Source organism: Heptranchias perlo, chromosome 5, assembly GCF_035084215.1.
Source record: "Heptranchias perlo isolate sHepPer1 chromosome 5, sHepPer1.hap1, whole genome shotgun sequence".
Lineage (NCBI taxonomy): Eukaryota > Metazoa > Chordata > Chondrichthyes > Hexanchiformes > Hexanchidae > Heptranchias > Heptranchias perlo.
This window is the reverse complement of record NC_090329.1, coordinates 70,976,754-70,996,666: the sequence shown is the minus strand read 5'-3', so window position 1 is coordinate 70,996,666 and position 19,913 is coordinate 70,976,754. Positions and strand designations below refer to the sequence as shown.

General features: G+C 40.9%; 1 protein-coding gene across 3 annotated transcripts in view; it reads left to right on the top strand.

Moving 5' to 3' along the window:
• Window positions 1-19,913, top strand: part of trmt11 (tRNA methyltransferase 11 homolog) — an 84,271-nt gene that overhangs the window by 26,795 nt on the left and 37,563 nt on the right. For all 3 annotated transcript variants that reach the window (XM_067983801.1, XM_067983804.1, XM_067983803.1), the window contains 5 exons: window positions 824-980; window positions 1,907-1,987; window positions 4,864-5,028; window positions 9,010-9,082; window positions 12,763-12,894. In XM_067983801.1, coding sequence (XP_067839902.1) covers window positions 824-980; window positions 1,907-1,987; window positions 4,864-5,028; window positions 9,010-9,082; window positions 12,763-12,894 — 608 coding nt within the window. The remainder of the gene's footprint in view (window positions 1-823; window positions 981-1,906; window positions 1,988-4,863; window positions 5,029-9,009; window positions 9,083-12,762; window positions 12,895-19,913) is intronic.

The window sequence follows — 19,913 nt, the reverse complement described above, 5'->3', positions numbered from 1 at the left end:
GATGTCGCCCACTGGAATTCCTTCCCATCCTGACAACAGTGCCCCAGGCATATAGTATTTTAAGCCAGCGGAAATGGGGCCCACCAAAGTTGGAAAAGCCTTGGCATCCTTACAGCAGTCAGTCGCAAAGCCAACCTTCCAGGAAAGGGGCCTGTTGTGCTGCACTCTTCCACTCCCTGCTCACTTGCTGGCACTTGCTTCAATGGCTGGCCAACACCAGTAGTTCCACCTCACCCCTCCCCACCAAGCGGGCACCCAGCTGCACCTATACTGGCGAGTGCTCGCTTACTTCATGTAAATAGCCTGACCTTGGGAACTGCAACAGGGTCAGGATCATACCTGCAGTGCACCTGAGGTCCTGCTCTATCCCATTATGTCAGCAGAACAGGAGCACAAGCTTTCAGTGCCTTGCTGTCTAGGCACACATTTAAAGAGTGGACACTTGATCAAGCTACCAGAGAATTGTTATCATGTGTGGCATTGTACCCTCCAAGAGCCAGTGCATTCAAGCCTGGTAGGGGCAAATAGAGGATTAAAAAAAGCTGCTCCTGTATTGGGGAAAAACACTTTCTTTAAAAGATAAACAATGAATAATTAATACATTGTATAGAGAACTGGTAAACTCATCAATACTATTTTGTTGAAGCTAGAAATCTTGATTAAAAGTTTTGGTATATATCTCATTATTTAATATTCTAATGTGTTAATTTTGTTTTGATCAGTATTGATTAGAAAGATCAGAAATAGTGTACCCTTTTAAAATCATTTGGAGAATTAAAGAAGTAAATCCTTAATCTGCCGCCACTTCCCGCTTCTGTTTTAGCTTGCTGATGGTCGAAGGGAGCTAATCAACTTGTACAGTGTGAAGAAGCGTCATTTCATTGGTAATACCAGCATGGATGCATGTCTCTCCTTTATAATGGCAAATCACGCTAAAGCAGGAGCTAACGACTTGGTATTTGATCCATTTGTGGGAACAGGTAAAGGGTCTTTTTGCATGCTGAGAATCGAGTTTGTTGATCCATCGCTGTTTAAAAACACCAAAGGCAAATTGTACGGAAAATGTATTGATGCAATTTAGTTTTGATTTCAGTTCCTATCTGTTACTTTCTAAAACAATGCATTTTATATTAATTCTTTGAAGACGTAGCATGTTTTCTGCAACCTAATTAATTTTTTGTCTTATTTGGGTAATATGATTTAAGGCATGTATTGTGGATGTGTAGTTTGAACTTTTTCTTTGTTTTCTAATTTATATGATTGTGTATTTACAAAGATGTAAAGAATATTTAGAATATAAAGAATATTTAGTCCAGGTGTTATTTTATTTATACCCCTCACTGTATGCCAAACAGCATTCCTTAGCTGAGAGGGTGGGTTGATGACCTGTTCCTAAGCCTTTGCCAATGTAACTGGACATTAGCAATGGTTACTGACCTAATGATTTTCTTACTTATGGGAAAGTTAATTTCTTCAGATGGATCTCGTTGCTGAGTGAGGGCACTGCATGTATCAATAAACCTGTGCTCCACCACCAAAGATTGGACCACTACAGTCCAGTTAGCTTTGAGTCAAACCACTGCTAAGGACCCATCTGATGGCTCAGGGAGTGATACTAAATCATACAGATCCATTTTCAGACTTCAGACTGGTGGAACTCCCAGAGACTTGGCGTAAATGGCCGTTTTCAGCTGTTTATGCTGTTTTTGTGGGGGTGCGGGGGTCTGGTCGAGTCTGCCAGCCTCCTGTCAAAGTTCCAGTGGTAGGTGGCGAGAACCCCCGCAGACTTTCACGGCCAGGATTTCTATGGGGCTGTAACTCCCTTTCAGTATTATGTTATATACTTGACAGTTTAATGTTCTGATACAGCAGTTCATGTTACATGATAGCATCTTGTTTTCCCTAGGTAGTCTTCTTGTAGCTTGTGCACACTTTGGAGCATATGTATGTGGGACAGACATTGACTACAACATTATTCATGGACGTGGTAAGTAACCATATAGGAAAAGGACCAAGTCCTTTCATAGAGTTTTGCATTGCTAATAAAGGAATGCATGAATCTAGGTTAACCTCACCTGGGAAATTGGTATTCATTTTAGGTACATTGCCCTTTTTAAAAAAATCACTGCTGAAATCTTTTCCCCCTTGATTTCACTTGAATGGGTTCATTTTTAAGTCAGATATTTACGTTCTCAGCAAAGAAACAACAACTTTCATTTATATAGCATCTTTAATGTTTGAATAAGAGTGCCAAGGCAGTTCACAAACGAAAATAGATAGGGTAATGGACACCAAGCCATGGAGGGAGAGATTAGGATGGGTGATTGAAAGCCAGGTCGATAAGATAGGTTTTGAGATGGCTTGGCTCAGTGGTACCACTCTTGCCTCTGAGTTAGAAGGTTGTGGGTTCAAACCCCACTCTTAGACTTGTTTCAGCCTAGATTGTGTGGTCAGTGCAGTACTGAAAGAGTGTTGTGTTGTTAGAGATGCTGTCTTTTGGTTGAGATGTTAACCAAGGCCCCATCTGCCTGTTCTGCAGGATGTAAAATATCCCATAGCACAATTCGCAGAAGAGCAGAGAAATTCTCCTAGTGCTTTGTCCTACATTTATACCTCAACCACCACCACCAAAACAGATTGAATGGTCAATCATCTAATTTCTGTTTGTGGGATCTTGCTGTGTGCAAAATTGGCTGCCATGTTTGCCTACATTACAACAATGACTACATTTCAATAAGTAATTCATTGTTTGTAAGATGTTTTGGGATATCCTGAGGATTTGAAAGTTGCTATATAAATATTATCTTTCTTTTAAAGGAAGGGGAGAGAAGTGGAAAGGTGAAGGTGCTTAGGTAGGCAGTTCCAGAGACTGGGACGAAGGCAGCTGAAAGCTTTGCCACCAGTTGGTGCGGTGAAGTGAAGGAGGTCATGCAAAAGGCCATAGATAGGAGGACAATAGGGTGTAGGGGAAGGTTGTAATTCTGTTGAGGTTGCAAAGGTAGCATGGGCAGCACTGTGCAGGAATATGAAGATGAAGACGAGGAAATGAAGTTTAATATGTTGGAGGACAGGGAGCCAGTGTAGGTCAGTGAGTTTGGGGGTAACGGGGTCAGTGGGTCTTGGGTGAGACAGGATATAGGCAGCTATGATTTGAACAAGTTGGAGTTTATGGAGGATTGAGGCCAAAAAGGAGAAAGTTAGAATAAGCAAGGTTAGTGATGGCAAAAATATGGATAATGGTTTCATTGGTGGTGAGGCTGAAGTAGGAGTGGGGGTGGTTTTACTATGTTAAAGGCACTATATAAATGCAAGTTGCTGTTGCTGTTGTTGTGGTGGTTAATGTTATGCAGGTGGAAATAGGTGCTCTGGGTGATGGATAGGAAAGAACCTTGGAAGACTCTTGATGCAACAGTGTAATATGGCTGGAGCTGCTGTGGTTGCATTTGGATAGAAAGGAGTAGAACCATGTGAAGGCAGTCCAGTGGAGCAGAGGTGATGGAGGAGAATGGGATGGTATCAAATGCTGTGGAGAGGTCAAGGAGGACAACGCACTATAGTCACAGCTACAAAGGATGCCATTTGAGACTTTGATTATGGCTGTCTCGGTGCTGTGAACAGGCAGAAACCAAACTGGAGGGATTCAGACGGAGTTTTGAGAGATAGGTACGGTGTTGGGAGGCAAAGACACATTTGAGAATGTTAGAAGGAGAAGGAAATTTGGAGATTTGTCGATAGTTGGACTGATAAGTAGAGGTTTTTTTTGAGGAGGGTAGTGATAACCGCAGTTTCAAGAGAGAGCGGGATGGTGCGTGAAGAAAGAGAAATGGTTTCAGCGTGCAGAGAAGGGGCGTGGCCAGAAGTTAACTGGCGATGTGATCAAGGGGGTACGAGTTGGGTCTCAGAAGAAATGAATAATGAGAGGGCATGGGGGTGGATGGAGAAGGAGCAACAGCATGATGGAAGATAAGGGCTAAAGTGGATGGGATCTGGGGGAAGGTGGGAGTAGGGGGAGAGGAAGAGGTGGGGTAGCATCTGCATGGATGCTCTCAATCTTAGAGATGAAGAAATCAATTAGTTCTTCTCACTAGCTGGAGAATTCTGTATTCTATATATTTTCCTATATTTGTTGACTTACTAGCATTATTTCCATTGTCATGTAGACTAATAAAAACATTTTTTGCATTTATAGCACTGTTTTTCTTTGGTTAGCTTACATTGTCCTTGAGACGTTAGGACTGTGTCCCAATATTTGCTAAAGGTTCCTAGGACTACGTCAATATTTATAGAAGGTTCCCCACGCAGAAAAGTTTGAACGCACTACTTCAGTTGGTACTAAACTGGCGAATTCATTCGGAAGCCACGCAGATATTCAGTGTAGGAAATGGAAATGTTCCAGCGTTGCCGAAGAGGCTGCTCTTTTCGAGGCTAGAGTTACACTGAATTATTGGAATAATGTGGAGAGTTTCACTCTGCATTTGGCTGTGATACAAAGTGCTCAATGCTAACACTGGGTTCAAAAATCACCCTGCCTGATTAAATGGTATAAGATGAGCAGTAAGGGACAGAAAAAAGCCTTTGTAAGAATAAAGGCAGAAGGAGCAAGTGATAGAAATAAAGAGAGAGAAAAAAAATGAAAGGAACATAAAAATACAAAAGTGGAAGTAGAAGCAGAAAAAAAAGAAAATGAAACAATGACACAGAGAGGAGAGTAAAATGGAATAAAGAAGTTGAGAAAATAGAGACTGAAAAGAATATGATAAAAGCAATTTCACATCTGTTAGTTATATAGCAGATTTATTGTGGTCTGGATTAAAGATAAGTTTTATTACTACGGAGTGATTACTGTATTCTGTAATTCTGCAGGTAAGGCCAGTAGGAAGAACCAGAAATGGAGAGGACCAGATGAGAACATCCGGGCTAACCTTCGCCAGTATGGTTTGGAGGAATTCTATATTGATGTGCTTATTTCTGATGCGTCAAAGAAAATATGGAGGAAAGCAAAATTGTTTGATGCAATTGTCACAGATCGTAAGTTGATACTGAAGAATGCATCTTCTGCTAAAGTTCTAACATACTGAAGGGGAGGAGAGGCTGAGCAGCACATCAGTGCTTTTACATTGTTTACTGGTCAGGCGTTTAATTTGTAGGTCTGCACTGCTCAGCTGTTCAACAACTTCACTCACCAGCACATTAGACAGTGCTTGAGTCAGTGTTGGATTTGGGCTCTGAGCTTCTCTGCAGGGCATTGTAGGATTCCCACCTTTTGATCTGGTTTTGGGCTGAGAGCATTGAGTAGTGTGCATCAGGGAGGAGAGATTTTGGGCTGAGTTGTGAACAATGAATGGAGCACATTCTTTGCGAGGGTCCAGCACACATCTGATCAATAGAATTCAAATGACTCAAATAGAACGCAAATGACTGGACCTGCGGCAGGTGGTGAGCGAACCAACACGAGGGATAAACCTACTTGACCTCGTCCTCACCATTCTACCTGTCGCAGATGCATCTGTCCATGACAGTTTTGGTAGGAATGACCACCGCACAGTCCTTGTGGAGATGAAGTCCCGCCTTCACACTGAGGACACCATCCAACGTGTTGTGTGGCACTACCACCGTGCTAAATGGGATAGATTCAGAACAGATCTAGCAGCTCAAAACTGGGCATCCATGAGGCGCAGTGGGCCATCAGCAGCAGAATTGTATTCCAGCACAATCTGTAACCTCATGGCCCGGCATATTCCTCACTCTGCTATTATCAACAAGCCAGGCGACCAACCCTGGTTCAATGAGGAGTGTAGAAGAGCATGCCAGAAGCAGCACCAGGTGTACCTAAAAATGAGGTACCAACCCGGTGAAGCTACAACACAGGACTACATGCATGCTAAACAGCGGAAGCAACATGCTATAGACAGAGCTAAGCAATTCCACAACCAATGGATCAGATCAAAGCTCTGCAGTTCTGCCACATCCAGTCGTGAATGGTGGTGGACAATTAAACAACTAACGGGAGGAGGAGGCTCCATGAACATTCCCATCCTCAATGATGGCAGAATCCAGCACGTGAGTGCAAAAGACAAGGTTGAAGCGTTTGCAACCATCTTCAGCCAGAAGTGCCGAGTGGATGATCCATCCTCCCGATATCCCCACCATCACAGAAGCCAGTCTTCAGCCAATTCGATTCACTCCACGTGATATCAAAAAATGGCTGAATGCACTGGATACAGCAAAGGCTATGGGCCCCGACAACATCCCGGCTGTAGTGCTGAAGACTTGCGCTCCAGAACTAGCCGCGCCTCTAGCCAAGCTGTTCCAGTATAGCTACAACACTGTCATCTATCCCACAATGTGAAAAATTGCCCAGGTATGTCCTGTCCACAGAAAGCAGGACAGATCCAATCCGGCCAATTACCGCATCATCAGTCTACTCTCATTCGTCAGCAAAGTGATGGAAGGTGTCGTCGACAGTGCTATCAAGCGTCACTTACCCACCAATAACCTGCTCGCCGATGCTCAGTTTGGATTCCGCCAGTACCTCACGGCTCCAGACCTCATTACAGCCTTAGTCCAAACATGGACAACAGAGCTGAATTCTAGAGGAGAGATGAGAGTGACTGTCCTTGACATCAAGGCAGCATTTGACCGAGTGTGGCACCAAGGAACCCCTAGTAAAATTGAAGTCAATGGGAATCAGGGGGAAAACTCTCCAGTGGCTGGAGTCATACCTAGCACAAAGGAAGATGGTAGTGGTTGTTGGAGGCCAATCATCTCAGCTCCAGGACATCGTTGCAGGAATTCCTCAGGGCAGTGTCCTAGGCCCAACTCTCTTCTGCTGCTTCACCAATGACCTTCCCTCCATCATAAGGTCAGAAATGGGGATGTTTGCTGATGATTGCACGGTGTTCAGTTCCATTCGCAACCCCTCAGATAATGAAGCAGTCTGTGCCCGCATGCAGCAAGACCTGGACAACATCCAGGCTTGGGCTGATAAGTGGCAAGTTACATTCGCACCACACAACTGCCTTGCAATGACCATCTCCAACCAGAGAGAGTCTAACCACCTCCCCTTGACATTCATCGGCATTACCATCGCCGAATCCCCCACCATCAACATCCTGGGGGTCACCATTGACCAGAAACTTAACTGGACCAGCCACATAAATACCGTGGCTACAAGAGTGACTCACCTCCTGACTCCCCAAAGCTTTTCCACCATCTACAAGGCACAAGTCAGGAGTGTGAGGGCATACTATTCACTTGCCTGGATGAGAGCAGCTCCAACAACACTCAAGAAGCTCGACACCATCCAGGACAAAGCAGCTCACTTGATTGGCACCCCATCCACCACCCTAAACATTCACTCCCTTCACCACCGGCGCACTGTGGCTGCAGTGTGTACCATCCACAGGATGCACTGCAGCAACCTGCCAAGGCTTTTTCGACAGCACCTCCCAAACCCGTGTCCTGTACCACCTAGAAGGACAAGGGCAGCAGGCACCACCTGCACGTTCCCCTCCAAGTCACACATCATCCCAATTGGAAATATATCGCCGTTCCTTCATCGTCACTTTGTCAAAATCCGGGAACTCCCTACCTAACAGCACTGTGGGAGAACCTTCACCACATGGACTGCAGCAGTTCAAGAAGGCGGCTTATTACCACCTCAATGCTGTGAGGAGGATGCAAAGAGGCTCCAATGTGATTTAGACAAGTTGGGTGAGTGGGCAAGAATATGGCAGATGCAGTATAACGGGGATAAATGTGAGTTTATCCACGTTGGTTGTAAAAACAGAAAGGCAGATTATTATCTGAATGATGATAGATTGGGAAAAGGGGAGGTGCAACGAGACCTGGGTGTCCTTGCACACTAGTTGCTGAAAGCGAGCATTCAGGCGCAGCAAGCAGTTAGGAAGACGAATGGTATGTTGGCCTTCATTGCAAGAGGATTTGAGTCCAGGAGCAGGGATGTCTTACTGCAGTCATACAGGGCCTTGGTGAGACCACATCTGGAGTATTGTGTGCAGTTTTGGTCTCCTTATCTGAGGAGGGATGTCCTTGCCATGGAGGGAGTGCAACGAAGGTTTACCAGACTGATTCCTGGGATGGCAGGACTGACGTCCGAGGAGAGATTGGGTTGACTAGGCCTATATTCACTAGAGTTTAGAAGAATGAGAGGTGATCTCATCGAAACATATAAAATTCTAACAGGACTAGACAGACTAGATGCAGGGAGGATGTTCCCGATGGCTGGGGAGTCCAGAACCAGGAGTCACAGTCTCAGGATACAGGGTATGCCATTTCGAATCGAGATGAGGAGAAGTTTCTTCACACAGAGGAATTCTCTACCACAGAAGGCAGTGGAGGCCAAGTCATTAGATGTATTCAAGAAGGAGATAGATATATTTCTTAATGCTAAAGGGATCAAGGGATATGGGGAAAAAGCGGGAACAGGGTACTGAGTTAGATGATCAGCCATGATCATTTTGAATGGCCTAATCTTGCTCCTATTTTCTATGTTTCTATAAATGCTGGCCTTGCCAGCGACGCCCACATCCCATGAATGAATTAAAAAAATGGGTTTTGGCAAATAAGATTTGATCATTACATTTACATGATTACTATAATTCTTCATCTAAAAGTCAGTTGGCCCCTGAAAAGAGAGTAGGCCCCTTCTATCCCTCTCAGCTGGTGAATGATTTATAATATATGGGTAAAAGGCTACAGATAATCTTTTTAAAAGTTAATGTGTGTTTCCTTAGACGTGTTTTTCTCCTGTGTGAGCTTGTAAAATCTTCTCACACTGACTAATTTGCTGTTTAAAGTGTATTTATGTTGTGTTTAAGATTTTCCTCTATTACTGACATGCTTTCAAAAATTCTGCACCCAGAAACCACTGCATGGTTAAATTTAATTGTCAAAATGACCCAAAATTGAGTATAAAAGATAGCCTTAATTGTTGAGTGTGAATTTAAAGATCCTTTTTGTCAACTTGACAAATATCTTTTTTTCTAGCTCCATATGGTATAAGGGAATCCACAAGAAAAACAGGGTCACACAAAGAAATTTTAAAACCAACGGAAGAATAGTAAGTATTAATTTGATGTGATTAATTTTGATTTGAACAATTAAAAACACCTTTAAATCTAGTAAATGCTAACAACTTTAAGCTTTTAAGCAACTATTGTAGGATCAAAGTTTTGAAAATATTAGATGTTTTGAAATTATTTTACAAAACTGTTACTGCCTTATGTGAAAAAGTGTTCATAAAATATTGTTGTAGCAGCCTCATGGAGACTTATCAATTTGGTTTCCTTCTTTCATCAGCTGCTCTGTGATGTAAGTTACAAGGAGGGACCATTGCTGTCCCCAAATCGCTCCATTCACTTTAATGGATGCAGACACTTAAGAGTGGTCTAGGAGATGACCTTGAGTAGATTGGCCCCAGAAAGTGCCTTAATGGTTGTGTATGTAGCAGCATTCAGTGGTGTGTTTTTCTGGGGACAAGCTTCTAGGTTGGTTCAAAGTGCTAGTCCCCATTACAGTGAATGAAAATGCTCCAGATTGGATGTAGCCTCTCGTCACATAGGGCATGAAGTAGCTAAAAAGTGAAGGAGGTTCAAAATAGTAAGTCTCCAGGACTACTGCAAGGTTATTTCTTTTGGTAGGTAACGTGTTACCATATTGTTTTTAAGATAAAGATTGGGAAAGTGGGGGGTGTGGGGGATAGTACTTTGAGCAGAAAGCTCTCTCCCCAGCTTGTCTTTCACCTTTAAAAACTCAGTAACTTGAATACATCTGAATTGTGAAAGAGACACATGAGGGCGAATTTTAACTTCCTCCGCCCGGCAGAAACTGGATGGAATGGGAGTTAAAATCCTAGCAGTACTCTTACTGCCCGTTTCCGGTCCCGTGGCTATTTTAACGATGTTGTTTTCCTGGACGGCTGAGGCGCCCACCTGACTCAGGCAGAGATCTCATAACTATATGCAAATCGGGGTCCTATCAGATACATAAGACCCCGATGTTATTTTAACTGCCTACTGAGCAGGGCGTCCGCTGCAGATTCCCTGCTCAGTGAAGCCCGGTGGATACCCAACAGAGGCCCTGTAAGGTATGTTTAAAATTTATCTTTATGGGGCCAGAAGGAACAGGAGTGCTCCTCCAGGCACCACAAAGAAAGTTTGTGCCGTTCCCATCCCAGGCTTCCCCTCCCTTCCCACCCATGAAACCCTTCCAAGCATTCCTTGGGACTTGCCTGACTGGAGGCCTCTGGGCCGCGCGATCTTCATAGGTCAAAAGCCAGCAAGCTGCATCTGGATGTTCATTTGGACGAGCATCTGGCCGTCAGGTTGTTAATGAGGCCTGGATGTGAAAATGGACCAGGCCTCCAACTGGGTTCCTGGGCAGGCATCCTGCTGGTTTCCCGCCCAGGAGTTAAAATTCCCTTTTTGCAGTTAGTTTTATTTCTTAAGATATCAACTTCACCCACCAGGTGGCACCAATTCTCTCTGGTTAAAGTATTAATATTGTCTCTGAAATGATTATAACCTCAAGACCTTTCTGGTGGATAAAAATAAGTCTAGGAAAAGGGTGAGGTACTAATCTGTAATTTATATCAGAGCCTTTTTTTTTGTTGTTCTTTTCACTATGAAGAAATGGCCAACACATATACTCCACAAATGGTGTTGAAATTTCTAAAGATGAAGATGAAAATGAAAGTGATCTATGGGTCTTAGACTTGGCCATCAATGTGTCCGATTACTCGAGAGCAGCAATCAACAAAGCAAATAGAATTCTGAACTACACAACAAAAACAGTAGAATACAAGCCACGGTTTCGTGCTGAAACTCTAGAGACAGTGAACACTAGGAATAGGCAAATTTAACAATGGTGTTAGGAAGGTCTCTTCACAGAAAGTGATCAATACAGATTTCTGGGTAGAGTAATGGAGGTGAGATCTCTGTAATTAATCGAGAAACAGCTGGATGCCTCATTGGGAGAGTGTGGGATTTTTCTGAATGAATGGACTAAGACGGACTGAATGGCCTTCCTCATCCGTATTTATCTTGTGAATGATTCTCTTACTAATAGAAACCATTAATTTTCTATTCCCCAGGACTAACATTCCTCACTTTGATCAATCAATTCAACCCCCCCAAAAAGTGAAAACGATTGCCAGATGATCTTAATTTGAACATCCTGTTCGAGTTTCTGTTATTTCATTGTATTCATAATTTCTTTTCAGGTTATTATACAAGTCATTATTCTATGCCTCTTTACATTCCACAAATACTTTATTATGTACATGGGTATTTTATTTCTATAGAACAATGTTATAAAATATTTATTCCTCATATTGCACAGTGAGGAGGCACTTGGCTAAATTCAGATGCCACATTAGTGGCAATAATGAAGGTGCGAACTCTGTTAAAACTCTAATGGGTAAAGCTCCAAAAATCTTTACAAGTAAGCAAAATATATCTATAATAAAAAAAACTCAGATTTTAAATTACTTTGTAATGTGCTTAAGTTTATAACTTGATATTATCCAGACTCTTCAGAACTCTCCTAGTCATTCGTTCTCTTTGTAATTAATTTTTGACGGTCACGAACAATGTTAACGTGTTAAATATTAGTAAAAATATTATTGTGCTAACTGTGATCAAATGAACGAGCAGTTGTTTGTTTAGCAGCCTAAGCATTCATCTGTAGGCCAAAAGGGGCCAACGTTCACTAAATTTAGGAGAAAAATAGATGTGATTAAAAAGTGGTTAAATGTTTGTTGAAAGTGCTAACGGACTACAGGCCTCTATTTAGCATTGATTTAAAGATTCTAACCCCTTCAAAAGTGGATTCTGCACACATTATGAAAAAGTGAGAAAAGTCTCTTTTTTTTTGGTTGTTAAGGTCACTAAAGATGAACCTGGGCAGCATTCTGCAGCTGTACAGTTAAATTAAAAAGTGAGTATTTTACTACAGGTTAGACTTGCTGTTAGTCTAATGTAGGGAAAAATTTCAAAATATCACCACAGTAGTTTTTAAAAAAAACTTTAACAGTAGAGCAGAGTTTTCTGTCAGTGAGCATGGGTGAAGTGGCCATTGGCAGGTATATTGCAATGGAACAGGAAGAGAAGAGGATGTCCCAAAAGTGCAGGAGGTTTAGGAGACACACGATTCACAGCAGGCATTACATCAGTCACTGCTGTTCAAATCTCCTCCAGCTAGATGTGAATAAAACTGAAGCTATCCATTCTGACTCCCACAAATACCAACCTGCCCCCAGCTTTGACTCTGTTAACCTCAGCTGTATGGAACCTTGGTGTGAAGCTTGACCATGATCTCTGCTTCCTTCCCCGTATCTTCACTAAGACTGCTTTCTTTCACCGTTGACATTTATACTGGTTAAGTGGCTAATTAGAAGCTTGTGACGTGTTAAAGGATAATTTTTGCAGTTACATCATGATTGGCTTTTATTTTTCTTTACCACAAACAGAATCACATTCTCAGGAATTGCACACTTCGAAGCCGTGCAGTTTGTCAGTTTTGTTAATAGGTTGTTATGATCCAAAAATGTGCATTTCTCCTATTTTTTCATTCAAAAAGATAAATCTGGCTCCAAGTCTTCATTTTAAAAACTGGGGGTAAAAATTGATGTATTCAAGAACTAAATACTAAAAGAATCAAATTGGAATATATACTCATCGTGGAAAAGAAAGCTTATCCGTCATCTGAAAAATTATTGGATTTGTTTTTGTTGTCTTTCAGCATTGAAAGTCATGTCCCAGTCTCCATGAGTTATCACCTGAGTGACATTTTCATCGACCTGCTAAACTTCGCTGCAGAGAACCTGGTCATGAACGGTCGTCTGGTTTACTGGCTACCTGTATATAAACTTGAGTAAATAACAATTTGTTTTTGCACTTTTTGAAAAATATACCCTTTTTACTTCTGAATTTTCCAATAACCTGTAAATATAAATCTGGTCTCGTACATATATTTGATTTTTAATGAAGTTATTTGCATATTTTAATACTACTATTCTACCATCATGAAGAAAAGTATGTTATGAAGTATAGAGGACATTAATTTGGGACTACTTTGTATTGGGTTTATTTAGATTTTCCCGTGCTCGTTTGAAGGGTTGTGTTCCAGCAGAATGAGTAGATATGGTGCTCTCCAAGAGGTTGCTTTCAGATTGTCAAATGTGTACATTTCCTTTCATTTTGATATTTTAATTGGGAAAAAAACACATGTCTTGGGAATACTTTATATCAAAAGTACTCCCATCCAAGAAGGCATGTGAAGACAGGCTGAGAATGGAGTTTAGTAATTGGGAATTCAATGCTTAGGAGATCATAACTGTGAATCCACATCCCCCATACTATGGCACAATTTGCTGATGCTCTAACGCACTGACACCAGGATTCATTTAATTGTTTCAGCAAACATATAATATAGTCAAATAACGCACAGTGCTTATGTTTAGTCTAGTGAGGCCAATGTTGGGGGGGGGAGGGGGAAATTGCTACATTGGCCCAGGTGACCGTAAAATTGAAATGTCAGCACTTTAGTAGCATATAGAAGGTATGGCATTTCCCATTCCAGGGAAAGCTAATATTCTAGTTGAAATCATACAATTCAACAGCACTTCAGTTCCTCCATGGCATCCACATTGAGTAAAACACAAATTTCTACAAAAAAGGAATAAAACCGTATATTTAATAAACCGTGGCTGTATACCTCAAAGACTGGAGTTTGTTTCAATGACACAAAATGCCTTGGGGTTTAGGTGGTGTTGGCTTGAGCTTTGCACCCAGTTTATGACATTGTCTGAATCTATGTGCGTTACTGCCTTGTAGCAAACTCTAACCTATATGTTGTTGAAATATATATTTAAAAAGTTAATTTATTGACATTCTGGTGTTGATTACTGATACTGTGGTACTCTATGCACTTTAGTTATACAGTTTTTAAAAATGCCATTGATAAGGTTTGAGTGGCCCCATTAGATATAATTTTACATGGTTTTGGGCGCACTTTCCTCTTACGATTATTTACAGTGTTTTGCTCATGCTTCATGCTTAGACAACTTAGATGTTACTCAATGTTCAGTTGGGTTTTTCATGTGCAACTGTTCACAGCAGTGATCTCCCAAGTGTTTCTGATATGTTCATAATATCGCAACAAGAAACATTAACAGGAAGCTTTCACAATTAAGATTAATAGTCAAACATTACTATACTGTTACAGCATTACACATACCTGCTAGATCTTATCAGATTCTTGCGTTTCTGTTCTACATAGTGCAATGTGCAAAGCAACTTCATTTTTTTTGCATTACAAAAAAGAATTAAAATTAAAATTCATTATTTCCATTTGTAAACAAACATGCATCAAGTGTACTAAAGAGAGGTCATGCTTTAAGTCATAGAATGAAACTTAACATAAAATCAAGCTTTCAGTTGATTACTTTTGAGTCTGCAGATGATTACTGCTTAAAGACAGTGGGCCAGAAATCACTCCCGAAACAATGGAAGAGCTCAACAGCATTCTCTGTTTTTAGTAGCGAATTGAAGGAGCAAGTTCCCGCGTTTGCACATGCGCAGCAAAACGCGGAAATCCCAAACTTGCTCCTAGTGGTTTGCCGATGGTATGACTGCTTTGGATTAAAGGGCCATCACAAGCTGCAATCAGAGAAATCCTTGAAAAAGCGCCAACTTGCTTATCTGCCCAGCTGGAAAGTAATTAATTACGCCACCAAACAGATACGCTTAAAAATACAAGTTCTAAACTAAGTTTTAGCAGTGTGGTTAGTCTTAATAACTGCCAAACAACTAAAAATTAACTTTTAAAAATGTGGAGTCTCATATTACTCCTTATTTTAATAGTTTTTGGTCATGCAAAAATGATTTTTTTTTAAATTAAAAAAATATTTTTTTTACTTTTCCTTTCTGTCTCTTTAATTCAATTATTCTTTGGCTTTTTAATTATTTTTTTTAATTTATAATGACATACAGACTACTAACTTTTTAAATGAATGAAGTGCGCTTGCCTGCTTGAGCAATGCAGCCTGAATCTGTGGGCGTGACTTCTCTTCCTGACAGATTTTGTGGGCGTATCTTCTCCTCAAGGACTTTTCCAGCTGCAGCAACTCACGCTGTGCAGAGGCTGGGTTGATAGCACACATTTTGTTTAAAGTTCAAATTCAAGCAATTTGACGCCACAGAGCCCGCAGTATTTTCGTTAATTAAATTCGCAGGAGCTGCAGCGAGCGTTGCCTCACCGCTCTGCGCGATTTCTGGCCCAATACATTTCAATAGATCAAGTGTTACAAATGAAGGATCCTTCAGAGCCAGACATGTGACACGATAAATAACTCAAGAGCGGCTGACTAGATAACAGGCAAGTGGAGATATTTAAGATTTCACCTCACAAGTGGTGATATTTATCTTATCATATGCGGATAGTCCTCTTTTTATTACACTCGTATGTTTGCTTTCAAAAAAATAAAATTAATTTTAATTTTTTTTGGAAGCCAAGATAGTTTGAGATTACTTTCTGATGTTATACAAGTTGAAATTGGAGTGTAATTTCCATCAGTCTTAAATCCCACAGTATTATTGAGATGTTGCTGATTATTATTTTAGAAATTGTGCATAAAAATTGTTGTTGTTCATCTATTTCAGGAACATTTGCTTGCAGGGAAGCTGTAAATAATAAACTTCAGGTCATAGTGTACCTGAGAGGGCTACAACATGCATAAGCAGAACTATCTGGCTGAAGTAATGCGACCAAAACACCATGCAACATTTAAAGCTTTTTAGCCCACAAATACAAAAAGATCCTAACATTAGTTTGTGTTCACAGAAATTACAATAATCTATCTAAGGAATCTTACAACACCAGGTTATAGTCCAACAAATTTATTTTAAAATCACAAGCTTTCGGAGATTATCCCCTTCGTCAGGTGATAATCTGTCTGACAGTTTTACAGATTTTTTTTTTAAAAAGCTGCATATAATTGAGATCTTGTGTGAATCAAACATTTTTTAACAGTTTCTCTCTTTAGCCAAATGTAAACTGTTTCAAATCTCTCATGCCATAAATTCTGCTTTTGTTTGTCCTTTTTCATTTGATCTTGTGAAAAGCTGTGATAGTCCTGCTTGTGTACCCAGTGAAGGCAAATCACTGGTGGATAATATTATTGTCTGTTTCTCTGTGGGATGTTGCAACTAAACAAGTCCGAAGGCGTTACATTTCAATTTTAATAAACACATTGCTAATTTTCAGAAAGGAGTGTGTTTAGATCAAGATTTATGTATAATTCATGTCTTAACATTAGCTTTTTTCATTTCATGTCTACCATACCTGCAAAAATTAGTAATGAATGGTCATCATTGTCTTTTTAATTTTTTTCAACTCCTGCTGCAGTGCCATCTGGAACTATGATGTTAGTACCACTAGATGGCATATTAACAGGAGGTAGTGTTTGAGTACAGACACAACCTAGTCGAAATCAATTGAGGCCGATTTGGACTGCCTTCACCTGGGTGGTAAAGGCCTCAAAATGGCACTGGTACCCATATCGCCCTGCTAACACGGCCAAGCAGCCCACTCCATTTTGCAAGAGGCCTACCACAAGGTGTCCAAAGTGGCCGCCTATTTCAGGCTCTAGGCCTCTTTTAATATGGAGATCGTGGTCCAAGAATGTAAATACGACACAGAATGCCATTTAAGGTCTGAACTGGTCGGAGCCTGCGACAATGGAACCGAAGAGGCCCTCCCCCACCACCACCCCAATTTACCTTGCTGGCGACCACCCCGGCCTGATTTTGAGGCCTCAATCCAGGGAGCTGCACTGGGACGCCTGTTTGACGCCCTGCAGCTCGCCTGCCAGATTTAAATGAGACTGGTGCCTCAAAATCGCTGGGGCCTCTTTACCGGCGGAATGGGTGGATGACAAGTTGGCTGCCCAAAAGTCAAAATAGACCCTATTGAATCATATATCCCCACTGATTTCTTTTAAAAAAAAATCCTACCCAAGCTGCCAATGGCTGCCTGATGTGCTGCTGTTTCTACTTTTGCAGAGGTTGCTCCAGGGAGTGCTTGTGAATGGCTGGGTAATCCCAGCTCTGAAAGTACTAATCCTGAGTTTATGTCCACTTGTTAATGATTCAATGACTAGCGGAAATAATCTTTCATTATTTATCCTCACCGCACCCTTTCTTTCTTTATTTCTGTTAGTTTCCCCATGCATTAACCTTCCCTGCTGCAGTGATTAAAACTCTAGTATGATTTGGGTGTTTCATCATAAATACTCACCCCAGTTATCAACTAGTAAATCAATGTTGCACTTTTTCCAGGGCTCTAACATTGTTTTGTAATGGGGCGCTCAAAACTGCACACAATAATGTGGCTGTGTCCTGAATAATGTTATGTATCGATTCACTGCCAACTCCTCTTTGTATTCAGTACTCCTACATATAAAATCCAGGATCTCATTTACCCTTTTATGACTTTTTAAACTGGCAATCCTGTAAGTAGCAATTTGTGTATTTGCTCCCTTGGGTTTCTCTGGGCCTCCACTCCATCGAAAATTAATCCCATTTAGGGTTTGTTTCCATTTTTTAATGTCAAGCATTACATAATGGGAATAGTATGTCGGAATTTTATGCTTGGGCCAGGTGTATTGTTTTCCAGATTTGCCTTCATCTGTACTGACTAAAGGTAATAATTGCGTTCAACTTTTCAGTTCATCTTTCTGAAAAATGTGTACTTGTTAAATAGTTCCAGCAGGGGGTGCTTCAAACCAAGAATTCAGTCAAGTCAGAAAATACTAGATTTGGTTGTACAACTGAAATCCATTTAACTTATGAAAGTACTTTCATAGCCTATAGTACATCAAGTGCCACAGATTCTTACAATGCTGCCTGCTAGGAAGATTCAGTTTCACAGCCATGAAACTTGAAGTGTTCATGACAAAGATCTAGAAGGGGAAGATGTTCTCTGTGCTGAAATGTACCGAAATCATATAATGATTAATAAAGATTGTATTTTGCACTCCAGATAGTACACAGAGGAATTCTTCTCCTTTGTGCTGCAATCTGTTCTGTAGTTTCAGAATTTGTGTGTCATAACTGATCAGCTGCTTCATTGGTGCAGAAGGAAATTTATGTCAATCACAGGGTTACCATGGTCCTTTTCTGTCTTGGTTACTGAGGATTGCAGTGTTTAAGTCCTAATGGCAGTTAACCATGTGCATGTACTTATATATATAAGTCACTTTTAGTCTTTCCTTCATTCCTTCTCACTTTGCTGTAGTGGCCCTGTACTGTTCTCCTTTATCAAGGATGACAGGCCATGCTAATTTACAGAATTCTCCATTAACGCAGCTCCATATCTGGTGACATATTGCACTTCGTTGGGTGAGTTAGGTCACTGACCTGTTGATAGTTGTTTTCTATTTCTTGCCCATCTCAAATTGGAGCACAGTGTTACCGCATAGTGTTGGACCTGACAATTTAATATTGGGGGGCGGGGGGGGGGTTTGCAGTAGATATCGACTTTCAGACTTGACTGGTATTCAAACAGGACTTTACAGACCAGCTGCTTCACCCCAAGGGTATTTATCCAGCTAAATTTTAATATCAGATTGAAGTTTGAAGGTATACCTGTGATTTATTTAATTTTTCTAAAATTTAATTTTTAAATGCTTTGGGGGGTTCCAAGGAAAAGATTTTTGAGCCTGTGACATGTTACAGCTTGTGTCATTTAGCATATTTTTTGTACTGAATTTCTTTTCTAGTCTGAATTGATTCTACAACTTCTACCACACATTGTAACGGCGTTGACATTTTATCATAATGGTAGTGTTAAATATTTGAATACAGTTCCTGTTTAATTACATCACGTTACTATAATGTGAAGTTAGTTGTACTTGTTTACCTTTTAGAGTTATCAGCCACACCTTGGCTGTAATGGGTCGGCAGGATTCAATCTGACAGCAGCCCATGGTCATACCCAAATGGTTGACAGGAAACTCTAAAGCAAAACAAACTTGACAGTACGTCCCCATAAGAGAGGAAATTGAGAAAGTGTTTCCTTTAAGTTGGGTTATTCTAGGTTAGTGCTTTAACAAAAACAGAAAAAGGTGTGAGTCTTCAACCATTTTGAATTCTGTGTTCCTTTGAAGATTTGTGATTCTTATGACATTTGTTTGGAGGTTTGGAAAATTCTTATCGACAAAAACTTGTATTTATTTGTCTCATCTTTAATGTAGACAAATGTTCCACTGCATTACAGGGCTTATGTATTTGCACAGAACAATTGAATATTTCCTTGCAGCACCATGTAGGATTTACCAAGGAGTGCTACTGGCCCTCCTCTCCCCCAAGAACAGCTTGTGTTTATGTAGCACTTTTAACGTAAAAAATGTCCCTTAGTGCTTCATAAAATAGAAGAAGAAAAAGATGCCAAACCAGAAAGGGACAGATTAGGAAGGTGTTACTGAACATTTGGCTCAAGAGATGGGTTTTAAGAAGGTTTTTAAAGTTGAAGAGAGAAGTACAAAGATGGAAGGGTTTAGGGAGGGAGTTACAGAGAGCAGGGCTAAGACTTCCAACAGCACTGCTACCAATGGTGGCCAAGGGGAGGAGTGGATGTATATAGTATTCTGGGGGATTTTGAGATCAAGGAGATTGCAGAGATAGGTTGGGATGAGGCATTCTAAATATAATGCATTTGGGGACAGAGAGCCAATGTAGGTCAGTGAGGATAGGGGTGATTGGCAAGCGGGAAAGAAAGGCTGGAGATGGGGTGACAGTGAGAAAGGATGGATGGGTCAAGGGCAGGTTTTCTGAGGAGGGGATGATGATGGTTTTGAAAGTGAGAGGATGGTGCCTGAAGAAAGGGAAAAT